Genomic DNA, 13,948 nt, shown 5'->3' on the forward strand with positions numbered 1-13,948 from the left:
AAATTACAACGAATGCTAAATGTTTCTCTGGCACTTGATGTTTTTCAAAGCAATTTAAAATATGTAATTTGATTTTACAGCAACTTGATAGAATAAGTAGTAATTGTTATTCTCATTTTAAAAATAATTTGACATTTAGAAGAATTAAATGACTTTCTTACACAGCTGGTAAGTGGTGGAGGTGCTACTTATTCCCAGGTCTTCCAACTCCAAATCATCTAAGTTTTGCATTGTAGCACCCTTTAAATAGAAGGATGGGTCAGGCACGGTGGCTCATGCCTGTAATCCCAGCACTTTGGGAGGACAAGGCAGGAGGATCACTTGAGCCCAGGAGTTCAAGATCAGCCTGGGAAACACGGCAGAAACCCCATCTGTACTAAAAATTATCCAGGTGTGGTGACATGTGCCTGTAGTCCCAGCTACTCAGGAGACTGAGATGAGAGGATCACCTGAGCCTGGGAGGGAAAGGCTGTAGTGAGCCATGGTCGTGCTGTACTCTCACAGCCGGGGTGACAGAGTGAGACCCTGTCTCAAAAAAAAAAAAAAAAAAAAGAAAAGAAAAGAAAAGAAAAGGAAAAGTGGAAAGCACTAAACTAATATCAGTCTGCATGGAATTCAGGTAAAGGAGGCTGGAGATACAGAGGCAGAGAGGGACTCGATATTTAGCTTTTTAAATGGCTGAGAAAATACCGGTGACGGGAAGAGGTAGGTCAAGCGCAGACACAGGAGAGACCGTGATAGAGCCTCGCAGTGATCCAGGCCAGGCGCGGTCGTGGCATGGGCCAAAGTGGTAGTTATGGAGTTGGAGGGAAGTGTGTGGATTCTGCATGTATTTTGAAGGTAGAGCCAACTGGATATGTTGATGAACTGATTGTAGGGTTTTAAGAGAAGGGATCAAGAATGGCTCATGCCTGTAATCCCAGCACTTTGGGAGGCCGAGGCAGGCGGATCACTTGAGGTCAGGAGTATGAGACCAACCTGGCCAACATGGTGAAACCCCATCTCTAATAAAAATACAAAAATTAGCCAGGCGTGGTGGCACATGCCTATAATCCCAGCTACTTGGGAGGCGAGGCAGGATAATCACTTGAACCCAGAAGGCAGAGGTTTCAGTGAGCAGAGATTGTGCCACTGCATTCCAGTCTGGGTGACAGAGTAAGACTCCGTCTCAGGAAAAAAAAAAAAAAAAAAGAAAAGAAAAAAGAGAAGAACGGCTGCCAAGTTTAAAACTTGAGCAACTAGAAGCATAAAATTATGGTTGAATGAGATGGGAAACAACTGAGAAAGGAGGAGGTAAGGGGTGAGTTAGACATGTAGAATTGAGATGCCGGTCAAATATTCAAACAGTAAGTTGAAGTAGGCAGGTGGACACAGGTTTAAAGTTCAGAGGAGAGTCATGAATTTAGAAGCCGTCAGAATGCAGGTGATATTCGTAGTGGTAAGATTAGGTGGCATCACTAGGGGAATGATTGTAGGTAAAGAAAAGAGTTCCAAGGACTTAGGTCTGGAACATTTCAGCGTTTTGAGTTCTTGGAAATGAGGAGGAACCAATAAGGAGCCTGATCCTAATGCAATTGCTTTAGAATGAGCTGAAGTGAGGCCACGGAATGTGGGAAAAGCTATGAGAGTTTGATGAAATGTAACTTCAAAGCAACCTAGTGAGTTTTGTCTGTAGACCATGCTGTGGGCCTCATGGTACGATAGGCATTGAATTGTCCAACAAAAGTCTGTAATAAAAGACTATAGTGATCAAACATTTTTATTTATGGGATTAAGCCATTATTTAGTTCTCATAACAAGAGAGTGAGAAGTATGTAACAGGGATCATTATCCTCATTTTTAACATAAAGGAACTGAGACTAGAGGTGAGAGGGTTACATGTAGTTTTGCAAGAATAGTAGCACAGTTTTATTTTCCCTAGATACCTACTTACAAAGATCTTTATAAATTTCTAGGGTGATGTATTTTATAAGCAGGAAACAGAGGCCAGAACAAACTAGAGAAAAGGAGCTGCCATGAAGGAAAATAAGAGAACACTTGGAACCCAAACAGAAGTATGACCTACAAGGACAGGAGGAATCGTGGTGTGGTGAAAAGCACGAGCTGAGAATCAGGAAACTTGGACACCAGTCCTGGCTGTTTCACTTTCGGAAAGCCTGGAAACTAGTTTCTTAAGGCTTAGTTTGTTTCTGAGAACATGACTTTCTTACAGGATGTAAGCTCATTAAAAAGGTCTGGGAGGACGCCTAGATCCAGCAGTAACTTCTTGGGAGCAGATGGGCTTAGAGGGGGCAACAAATGGAGGATATTTTACTTTCCTCTTCGTTATTATTTGAATTATTAATAATATTAATAATGTGTATGTGCTCCTTTTTTTAGTTTAATCAAAAATTGAAAATGGGAAAAACTGTAAGACAAAATTCAGTTAAGCAATTTCTAGACACCAGCAGAAAAATGTGGCTGATATCTATTGATTTCTAAGTCTTAGTTTCTTCTGCTATAAAATTAGGGAATTTTCAAGAGTCCCTAAAACCAGTTCCGTCTCTGGCATCTTGTAATCCTATGTAGAGCCACACATTTCAAGATGTGGGGCCCTTTTGTAACTAGTATATAGAAGACAATCTTTGCACTGATGTTTTCATGAAAATCAATTAACTGAAATGCTCTGGTAACACTATAAGGCTAAAATTGGAATTTGGACCAGTACTAAGTAATTTAATGAAACAATGCATTATGTCAAATAACTATGGCCATCACCTGAATCAGTTAATATTTTTATAGCCCATTATCCAATTTTACACATGAGAACACTGAGGCTTATCAAGATTAAGTAACATGCCCATGATTATATAGCTGCTAAGTGATGAAACCCAAGCCTGAGTGCTATGCCTGAAATTTTTTTTTTGTTGATAGACACATAATATTGGTACATATTTGTGGGGTACATGTGATATTATGTTAAATGAATAGAATGTGTAATGATGAACTTGGGGCATTTAGGATATCCATCACTTGGAGCATTGATCATTTCTACATGTGCAGAGCATTTCAAGTCCTCACTTCTAGCTATTTTGAGATATATAATGTGTTATTATTATCTATAGTCACCCTACTTTACTATCAAACACTGGAACTTACTCCCTCTATCTGTGTTTTGCTACCCATTAGCCAATCTCTATTCATCCCTCCCACACCTATGTTCTTCCCAGTCTCTGATAATTATCATTCTACTCTCTACCTCCATATGATCAACTTTTTTAAGCTCCTGCATGTGAGTGAGTACATGCAATATTTGTCTTTCTGTGCTGGACTTATTACACTTAACATAATGATCTCCAGTTCCATCCATGTTGCTGCAAATGATGTGATTTCATTATTTTTTATGGCTGAATAGTATTACATTTTGTGTATACACCACATTTTCCTTATCCATTCATGCATTAAGGAACACTTAGGTTGATTCATATCTTTGATGTGGAGAGTAGTCTGAGCCTGAAATCATAATCACTAAATATATCTGCTGTCTCAGTCTTTTTGGTGGTAAACACCTTCCTTGATATAGGAAAGCAATGATTTATTTTGGTTTACAAAGAGAGAAACCAGAATCTGCTTGATTTTGTCAAGTGCCCTCATTTCTGAACCCCCTCTTTTTAATTTTCAAGTTGACTTTTTAAGTTAACTAAGTAAACTGCTCAATGTTCTTCCAGTGCCTCATATTCATATAACCCTGCCTTCATGTATTTCATTCATAAAATGCATTGCCCCAGCTTGAATGTTCCTGAAACCCAAATGTCTTGTAATTAATGGATCTGTTTAATGTGACAGTATTTCTTCATGCTGCAGGAAAAATTAAGTAAATGGTGTTCTTTTTTTTTTTTTTGGGGGGGGCGGAGTCTCGCTCTGTCACCTTGGCTGGAGTGCAGTGGCATGATCTCGGCTCACTGCAAGCTCCGCCTTTCGGGTTCACGCCATTCTCCTGCCTCAGCCTACCGAGTAGCTGGGACTACAGGCGCCCACTACCACGCCCGGCTAATTTTTTGTATTTTTCAGTAAAGATGGGGTTTCACCATGTTAGCCAGGATGGTCTTGATCTCCTGACCTCGTGATCCGCCCGCCTCGGCCTCCCAAAGTAATGGTGTTCTTAAACATGGTGTTGTCCCTGGATCCAGAAAATAAGACAATAGACTTTCTGTTGGAAGCACTGTTGCCTTGTTTAGCAATCTAGGGGCCCATACACCTAGTTTCCTGACTGTGTTCCTGGTCTTAACACACTGTCTTATTCAGATGTCAGAATTCCACTTCTGTCTTCATTGTCAGCCCCGGAGCCCTCTCAGATCTGATCCACTCCCTTGTTGCTTCCTACTTTTCATTCTAAAACTTGATTTGGTTTGCTTACTGTTCTGGTTTCCTACTCAGTGTCTGTGACCCATGTCAACAGCTCTCAAACCTGCCAGAGCATTAGAAGCACCTGGAGACATTTCTTAAAATTAAAGACTCTAAAGTACAAATCAGAAGTGCAAAACCAGTTGCTTGGGTTGGGATCTGGAAATCTATATTGAAAAGAGAGCTTTCAGGCACAGCCTGATTAGAATCCCTGCCCAGGAGATAGCTTCACTGGAAGCAGGTTGCCAAGTAGATTTCCTCCTCGTTCCATAGTTGTTCAATAGAATGTGAGAAGTTAGGGACTCAGGTATCATTCTGTCAGGGTATCTTGATTAGGGACTTTTTTATTGAGAGATAATTATAACAAGACTGCATTCTATTCCCTTTTTAAAAAAGTATCTGTTTATACTTACTGTTGTGTAAGCACATCATAGAAAATTACATTTGAAATCACATTTCCCATAGAGGTGCTTATCTTACCATAGAATGGAAAAAAAAAAAAAAGGCTTTTGGATTGAGTTCTTTTCTTTTTCTCGTTTTTCTTCTTTAATCAAATATAAAATACCTTAATTATGCATTGGAGTTCACGAGCAAATATTTGATAAAATCATCACCATGCCACATGAACTATGAAGTAATTACATGTTTATTCCAAGCAGTTTTTGAAATAAGAGATTTCGGCCAATTTCCCAATGGATACTTTTCTTATTTAAGTAACAAGTCCAGATCATTGACTTAAAAAAATACCAACGAAACTCCCTTAGTACATGATAGTTTGTTATGATTAAAGTCTTCTGTGAAAATGAAATTATTTATGCTAATTAACTCAGTGAATCTTTAATATGTGTCTCTGAAATTCTAAGAATCTTAATAGATTCTAGAAAGAAACATAGTTTATATCCTCATGTTGCAGAATGTTGTCTGTTTTGATTGTGAGAGAAAGCCTTTTCAGAGCTGAGTGTTTGTTTGGCATCTCATACTGTTTCTCAGAGATAGCATATAGATGTTACTTTTTGAAATATGGCTTAATTAGAAAGAACTGCTTAAAGCAAATCAATGATATGTAGCTTACTCACCTGAGAAATTCAAGGCAAAGCTGATGCTTTTTAAGTATGAAGGTCTAGTTGAAAATATGCAAGTACTGTGTTGTGAAACAGAATCCTATATCACTGAGCCTTCCCATTCTGCATCTTGCCCTTAATTTGCAGTCATACAATTTAACAGCTGTCTCATAATAGCCATTTAAACTGAGATACTATGTAAAACACTTATATTTTAGTTTATAATTATTTATAGCATCCACTGGGGAAGTTTGGGTACTATTTATAGCATCCACTGGGGAAGTTTGGCAACGTAGGCTGGGCACGGTGGTTTACATCTGTAATCCCAGCGCTTTGGGAGGCTAACACAGGTGGACTGCTTGAGACCAGGGGTTTGCGACCAGCCTTGGCAACAGGACGAAACCCTATTTCTACAAAAAGTACAAACAATGACCCGAGTGTGGTGGTGTGTGCCTGTGGTCCTAGCTACCCAGGAGGCTGAGGTTAGAGGATCTCTTGAGCTGGAAAGGTCGAGGTTGTAGTGAGCCATGATGGCCCCTGCACTCCAGCCTGGATGCCTGGGTGACAGAGTGAGACCCTGTCTCCAAAAAAAAAAAAAAAAAAAAAAAAAAAAAAAAAAAAAAAAAGAAAAAGAGAGAGAGAAGGCAATGTAGTAAATCTCTGGAATCCTCTCATTCTTTGCCTTCTTTGGTTGCTTCTAGCACCTTCAAGAAATGATGTTTAAACTCTTTCAGGAATGTTTACCTATTTTTTACGATCATTACCTTCATTAGGCTTCATTAGGTAGTATTTCCTGTTTGGCTTTTTTTCTATTCCCATGTGAAAAATATTCATAGGGTTTGTTTATCCATCGCTACCCCAGAAAACAATAGCCTCTACTAAAAATGTTATATTTATGTAAATATAAAGAAGTCTTGAACTTACTCATGTTATTCTTTTCCCCCAGAATTTGTTTTCTAAATAAACATTAACAATTTTTTGATTCTATGAACTGCAATTTGTCTGTCAGGAAAGTTATGCAGAGGCATGATGTTTAAGCCAGTTCAGTGTTACCTGAAAGACTGAGTGATTCTTCAGATGAACAGAGGTTGCACCCAGATAACAAGCATGGATAATGACAATGTCCTTGTGAAGAACTGTGACATTTAACTTGTCAGGCTGCCACAATTTCATAGATGCTCACAGTAGCTCTTTCTTCAGAGATGAAGACCTTTATTATGTCTAGCATAGCAAACAGTATGAAATTCATTTTTGTGATGAGTTCCTCTTGCACCCTAAGTCCCTTGGGGGTGATGTGGAGTGGGAAGGTGGATACTGTGAATGCAGAGGACCCTTGTCACAACTGAGGACCCTGAACTTAGGGAACTCTTTTATCATAGGCTGCAAGCAAACCTGTCCAAGATTTTTCCCAGAAAGAGCTGTTATACTGATCAGCAAACAAATCTGTCCTCTGCTGTATCTGGCTAGGTTGTTCCCTATAGAAAAATGTTTAAAAATATAATCTAGAACAAAGGACATCAGATCAGTACTTCTACTGACAAGATGTGCAGAAACCCAAGAGATCCATGGAGAATGTCTGCCAACAGTCCCGAGCAATGAATATGCTCATGGTTCAAACTCTTCCCACCAGAGTTGTCTCTCCAGTCTACTAATTCTGATTTACTTGAGTTACTCATGGAGTGTGTCTTTTTATATTACCTTTATCATAGGCATTATTGATGATCAATAGACTGGCTAAAACATAAATAACAAGAAGTACAGAGGAGAGCTCATCATTCACTGGGCCCCGTTTCATACATATGTACTATATTATAAGTAATATTGACCTTTGTGAAGTTCTAGAAAATTCAATAAATACTAATAGCTCAAACTGGAATTCTTTTTAAGGAAGATAATCTGGGGAAAAAAAGAGAAAGTTTTGTGTCGGAGAAACAAGATTGAGCTGTTTAAAAATATCTATGTAAATACTGAGAACAGGATTAAGTCTTCCTGCAGTCTGAGTCAAATCTGTGGTTAGGACTGAATGTTTATGATGATTGAGTGATCTGATGAATTACAGGTTTATAGCTTTCTTTTCCAGGTACTTAATTGTCTGCAGGAAGCTGGCTTTTTTGAAGTGAATTTTGTGTTCACTGTTCATATGATTGAAGTTATTAATGCCGAGGATTATTTAGTCACCCCTCCCTCAGTGTTACCAACCATAAAACTGAAGCCCAGGACAGCTGGGAGACTTGCCTAGAGTTACACGTGAGGGAGGAGCAGGGCTAGCCGCTCACATTTCCCTGGAGGGGCTTTGTTTATTCAAAGGGTACAGCTTATGTTAAGGTCAGAGAGACAGAGGGAGCGTGCATGCTCCCGAGACTGATTGATCTCAGCAGGAATTGTAATTCCTCTATGTATAGAAAACTCCACTCTTGACTGTAAATACCTAGCCATAGTAGTATTGTATTTGGTAACTGGCCATAATGTATGAAGGCGTATTCCAGTTTGTGACTAGAGCTTGGCCCTAGTATAGAAAAATATTAATTACTATTCAAAATCACTTAAAAAAAAGATGACTATCCAAGACACAAACCCGGGATTGCCTTAAGCATAATAAACAAACAATTAAACCAATTATAACTTACCAGTGAAACTTGCAAGCTTTGAGAAGTTGGCCTTGTTTCATGTTTGGTGAAAGGCAGAGTAGTTTAATTACTTTCGTCTGTGGTCAGAGGCATTTCCATAGACAGCTGGAAGGGATCTTTGAGAGCATCTGATCAGATGATTTTCCCCATTGTGAAGAACTGGAGCTCTTGGAATCCCTGAGTCAGGGTAGAAGGACCCCCTGAGTCAGGGTAGAAGGACCCCCTGAGGGTGAAGATCTTCACTTTTCCTTACTTCTCATAAAGCCATTTTGCTTATACCTGTTTTATATCTTGGTCTCTGTTACTTAGAAAACAAATTTTAAAACACACTAATACAATATTTCATATTTTGATAGGCATTGGGTGCATGCATTTATTAAAACTAATTGAGTGCACACTTAAGATTTATAAATTTTATATAAAAAGATGAAAAAAATTACTGAACTCAATTATGGCACGCTGAACTATTTAGGGGAAGGTGTGCATCAGTGACTGAATTATTTTGAAGTGAACCAGAAATAAGGTGCAGTGATGGATAGATATAGGGTGGATACACAATGAAGCAAGTATAGTAACATAGTAATGGTAGAAGGTAGGTGAAAGATATATGTAGGGGTGCTTATTGTATGATTCTTTCAACTTTGCTTCATGGTTGAAAACTTTCTTAAAATATTATATGGGAAAAAAAACTCACCAATATTGTTTAACCCTCTCATTTTTATAAATAAGGAACGTGATACTCAAGGAGAATATGATTAAATCATTGGCAGAGTAAGATCTAGTACCAAAAAATCCTCAGAGAACTGATTCTGCTGCCTTTCTCTACATTCAAATTTGAGCATTTGCCCAAGAATTTTTGCATGAATGCCAGAAAAATCATGTATTTTTGATGAAATAATAGTATTTTTAATGATGAAAAAAGGCATTTTGCAGGATTCTTGGAACTATTACTTTCATGATGCTATCTTCTCATGCCCACCCCCCACCTTTTTTTGTTAATTTTTATTCTGGTAACATTGAGGCAATTTTTGTGCTTCTTATAGTTTAATACATTAGAGTTTATTGTGAATTTATATATTATATAGCATTTATGGCTTAAATTTTCATTTTCAATTTGCAAGCACATAAATGCATGATATTTTATGATGAATATCTTCCTTTGAAAGTACAGAAATGAAGGTAACATCTTCGAAAAGGTCCATGAACGTTCTGTAGATTCTTTTGATGTCTTTCTGAAATTAAAAAAAAAATGGTCTTGCTTCTAGTGTTTGACTAGCATGTTATGATAAAGGACAACCTAAAAGTGATTTCTCCGTTACTCTTGTACTGTTCTAGAACACTTACAGGGTAAGAATTTCTGGAGTCAAGCCTGCCTTAGGTTTGAATTCTGATTATGGTATTTCCAGATGTGAGAACATGGGGAAGTTACTAAACTTCTTTGAGCCTTTTTTCCTTGGGTACAAAATGGGAATAATACTAGTATCCTATGATTCTTAGTATTTAATAGGTATTAGGTGTAACTTTTATTAGAAGTAAACTTAGACTTTGCTAGTGAATGACATATCTTTGTCATATTATATTTGTACTTAAACTTTATATTTTTATATTTTATTATCTAATTTTAATTGTTGATATTCACCTCTACATGGGATTGTGCTTCTGTATATTTACAGGATTTACATCTTGCCTGTGCAGTGTTCGCTCTTACAGTTGTTTACCCCAAAGCATGAGTCATCTACAAAGCACACTTTAGTTAAGATTGGGCGTATTTATTTCCTAATTCTGTTGTCCTTTAAATGACTCTTTTGGCCTTCTTAGATTTTGGCATTGATTACTGCTTTTTCAACTTCCTCTCTAGAATCCAAAATGTAAGAATTATATAATTGTAGCCTTGCATAACTCAAAATGTGAGAAATGTATAAGGCCAAATTAGTGAGTAATTAAATTTTTTTATCATTAGTGTAACTTTAAAAATTTGCAGTGCAAAGATCCTACTTTTTCTTATTAAGTTGATAAAAATATTGGTGTTATTTGAAGATGTAATTTTAGACAAATGGAAATTTTAGTTGGAAGATTATTGGATACATATCTTACCCACCACAGCATACATATACACATGCGTAAGATGATAGTATAATAAGTAATATACATGTAAGATAATAGTATACCATTTGAAGGAAAAAACGTCAAGGTTATGTTTATTATAGTTCAGTAGTTGTGTAATGCCTTTTTTGGCCCATCATTTTAAATCCTTTTTAAAAATAATGTGGTACTTCTTAGATTTAAGTGTGACAGAATGAGCTTAAGGTACAGCATCATAGAATTCGGAGGCACACAGTCATAGAACACTTACAGGCTAAGAATCTCTGGAGTCAAGGAAGATGCTTTGAGATCATTTGGAATTTCAGATTTGTGGCTTTTAACACTTGCTGCACATTGAAATTATTTGGGGGAGTCTTAAAAATACTAATATTTGCCAGGCGCGGTGGCTCACGCCTGTAATCCCAGCACTTGGGAGGCCGAGGCGGGTGGATCACGAGGTCAGGAGATGGAGACCATCTTGGTTAACACGGTGGAACCTTGTCTCTACTAAAAATACAAAAAATTAGCCAGGCGTGGTGGTGGGCGCCTATAGTCCCAGCTACTTGGGAGGCTGAGGCAGGAGAATGGTGTGAATCCGGGAGGCGGAGCTTGCAGTGAGCTGAGATTGCGCCACTGCACTCCAGCCTGGGCGACAGAGCGAGACTCCGTCTCAAAATAAAATAAAATAAAATAAAATAAATAAATAAATAAACAAACTAATATTTAGATTGTATCCCAGATGCATGAAATAAGAATCTCTGTGAGGGGTCCTGAATATTCCTAGTTTTTGAAAGGCTCATCTGGTGATCCTACCATCATATCAATTATAAAAACCGTTTTCTGGGGTTTTTTTTCTTTGCCACTGTTTCAAGAGGAAACAGATCCCTGCTCCAAATCTTGGTAAAGTCATAGAGCTATTTATCTTTAGAATTGAAATAGTATCTTGGTCTCTTCTTAAACAGTGGTTTCTCCTCTCTCCCACAATGCTTTCATTTTCATTTCTTCCAGTTTGTGTTTTTTATTTTGAGTTTGTGAGGGTCCCCAAAACCATTGGGGTGTAGCTAAGCCTGATTTTGGTGGATGCCCCCAGAGGAATCACCCATTTGCATTTCCTGAAACACTGGAGAGTAAATGAAGATCCTGGTGTAGCTCCAGTGTACCTCAACTGGACTAGTCAAACTGCTGTGTAAATGGAGTTCTTTTGTGGTCGGGAGAAAACCCTGTGGTGTTTCTAGTTGGTTACTCTAAATCTTATGCACTATGTATTAATTAAATTATATTGTACTTTGTTCAGTAATAATGGAATATATGTGTATTAGACTAGTTTTAGTTTCAGGCGTATATTAGGTTTTTTTGAAAAGATGGAAGAATAGACCAGGCACAGTGACTCACACCTGTAATCCCAGCAGTTTGGAAGACCAAAGCAGGAGGATCACTGGAGCCCAGGAGTTTGAAACTAGACTGGGCAACATAGGGAGACCCCACCTCTACAAAAATAATAAAAATTAGCCAAGTGTGTTGGTATGCACCTGTAGTCACAACTACTTGGGAGGCGGAAGCAGGAGGATCACTTCAGCCTGGGAGGTCAAAGCTGCAGTGAGTGGTGATCACACCACTGCACTCCCGCCTGGGTGACAGAATGAAACCTTGCCTCAAAAAAAAAAAAAAAAAAAAGGAAGAATAAACAAAAATCAATATATTTTGTAATTGCAACTTAATTACTTAATTAAAATAATTTTATCTATTTTATGATATTATTACAATTTTGTTCTTATTTACAGATAATATAATTCAAATAGTATATATATAATTAACTGACTTTCTGTGTATTCCATAATTATTTTGAATATGGAGTTGTAATATTATCACGCCATCAAGGCTAACCTCCAAATAAATGGCAATATGGAGAAATGTGTTTGTAACTCACTTATGATAGATTCTTTGGATAAATACAGCTTATTCTAGGCTTTCATCACCATTTCTTGCTGTGGCGGGATAATGTTGTAGTCTGAAATGGCATGTGGCCAGACGTGGATGCAGTATTAGTGCCTCTTGCAGGCCTTGTTTAAAACACTCACTCTGGGATACTACTGTGCTTCTTTACTTCCAGACTGACCACTGCTCTAAGCAGTGTTGGGGCAATGCCTGGGCTGCCCGAGCCCTTGAAGTTCAAGAAGAAGCACCTGGACTTCTCATGAGGGCAGGTCAGAGTCAATGTAAGTGACTTCCTAATTTGGGGGGCTAAATCCCTTCAGTGATTGAGGTCTGTATGAAGTCAGCCATATAAATAGCTATTTCCAATGTGTTTTAGGTCAGCATCATACCCCAAAATGCTGCCATTGACCTAAAATAAAACTTTAGAAGTGTTTCTCAAATAATAAATGCCATGTGTCTCCTGTGAAAAGCATCATTTCCCTAGAGTTATCCATTGATATTTTTAATTCCATGAAAATACTACTTTGAGGACATTGGAGTTGCTTTGAACGTTGGCATCAATTAAGAGAAAACTTAGAAAGTCTAATTTAAAAATGTCTTGGACTTTATAACTAAGTAGAGAGCTGTGTTTGTCAGGCAGAAATGCATATGTGGGCAAAGGTGAAACATTTATAATTTGGAAAATAGTTTTAATTTTGCTAGAGTTAGAGAATTGTTGTTGAGCATTGTTGCTTAATACAGCTTAGTATCATTTCAATGATGTTCCTTCAGGAACTCCCAATCATGTAATGATTCTCAAAAGTAACACTTCAGTAAATTGTATCAGAAAATACTTACCATGTTCACAAATGGACAATAGAAATGGTGGAAATAATGTTTATTTGGGAGAAATTATAGGGGAATAGAATTAGGTTTCTCCTATAAGGCAACATAATGAAGTAATAATTTGATGCTTGTATTAAGATGGAATTTTCATTAAAAACAGAGATAGATGAGAAAGTGATGAAAGAATAGAAAATATTACAATCCCATCAAGTTTCATTCTCATCAATTCCTGAGGATCTCAATCTCTTTTCAAATATTCTTTTTGTTTATAAGTTATATGGTAACGGTGTTTGGAGATCATGTGAAGATCATTTATCTAGTACAGTTCAACTTTAGAACATTTTGCATAAAATTATGATAATTTGAACAGGAGGGAAAACAAAGGTCTACAAAAGTAAAAGTTCAAATTAGCTTATTTTTTTTTTTCCTTTTTCATGGCTTAGATCTAGCTTAGATAAATTTGAGCAATGAATATTATACAAACAAATGTTTTACAAATAGTACTTTCCTTAATTGAATCTATCTTGTAAACACATTAAAATCATGTGTATTGGGAAGAGCATGGAACATACAGTTCCAAAGCTTCAGGTTTACTCTAAGTTAAGGCTCCCCTGTTTACTACAGTGTTATTTAAGTTCTCTCAGCATCAGACCTGATCACCTGTCCTGCCTACCCTCCTGGGTTCTTATGGGGCCCAAATGAGATGACATATGGCATATGCGAAAGTGCCTTGCTAAGTATAACAAGCTATATAAAATTCATCATTCTTTTGGATGCAACATTTAGAACAAAACTTTTACAAAAATCAGGATATTTTATCCAACAGCCTTAGAGACGGTTGTCTTTTTTATATGTGTATTTTGGTTAAAGCAGAAACAAAGTAATTCATATAGAATGGGCTAAAATGCATGACACAGCAACATCAAAATGTAAAGTAGCTTCAGTTACCATCGCATATCCTGGATTCAAACTGTTTTTATTAGTCACACGTCCCCCTTTCTTTAACTTCTCCTCCTTTCTTCTCTTTCTTTCTCA

General features: G+C 37.4%; 1 protein-coding gene across 2 annotated transcripts in view; it reads left to right on the forward strand.

Annotated features, from left to right (window-relative positions):
- TLL1 (tolloid like 1) overlaps positions 1 to 13,948 on the forward strand; it is a 226,633-nt gene that overhangs the window by 34,846 nt on the left and 177,839 nt on the right. Inside the window, exon 2 of one of the 2 annotated variants that reach the window (XM_028848870.2) lies at positions 12,264 to 12,369. The exons of the other annotated variant lie outside the window; for it this stretch is intronic. Within the exon in view, the coding sequence (XP_028704703.2) occupies positions 12,348 to 12,369 (22 nt within the window). The 5' untranslated portion in view covers positions 12,264 to 12,347. The remainder of the gene's footprint in view (positions 1 to 12,263; positions 12,370 to 13,948) is intronic. 2 annotated transcript variants of the gene reach the window in all.

This window comes from Macaca mulatta, chromosome 5 (genome assembly GCF_049350105.2).
Source record: "Macaca mulatta isolate MMU2019108-1 chromosome 5, T2T-MMU8v2.0, whole genome shotgun sequence".
NCBI classification, from domain to species: domain Eukaryota; kingdom Metazoa; phylum Chordata; class Mammalia; order Primates; family Cercopithecidae; genus Macaca; species Macaca mulatta.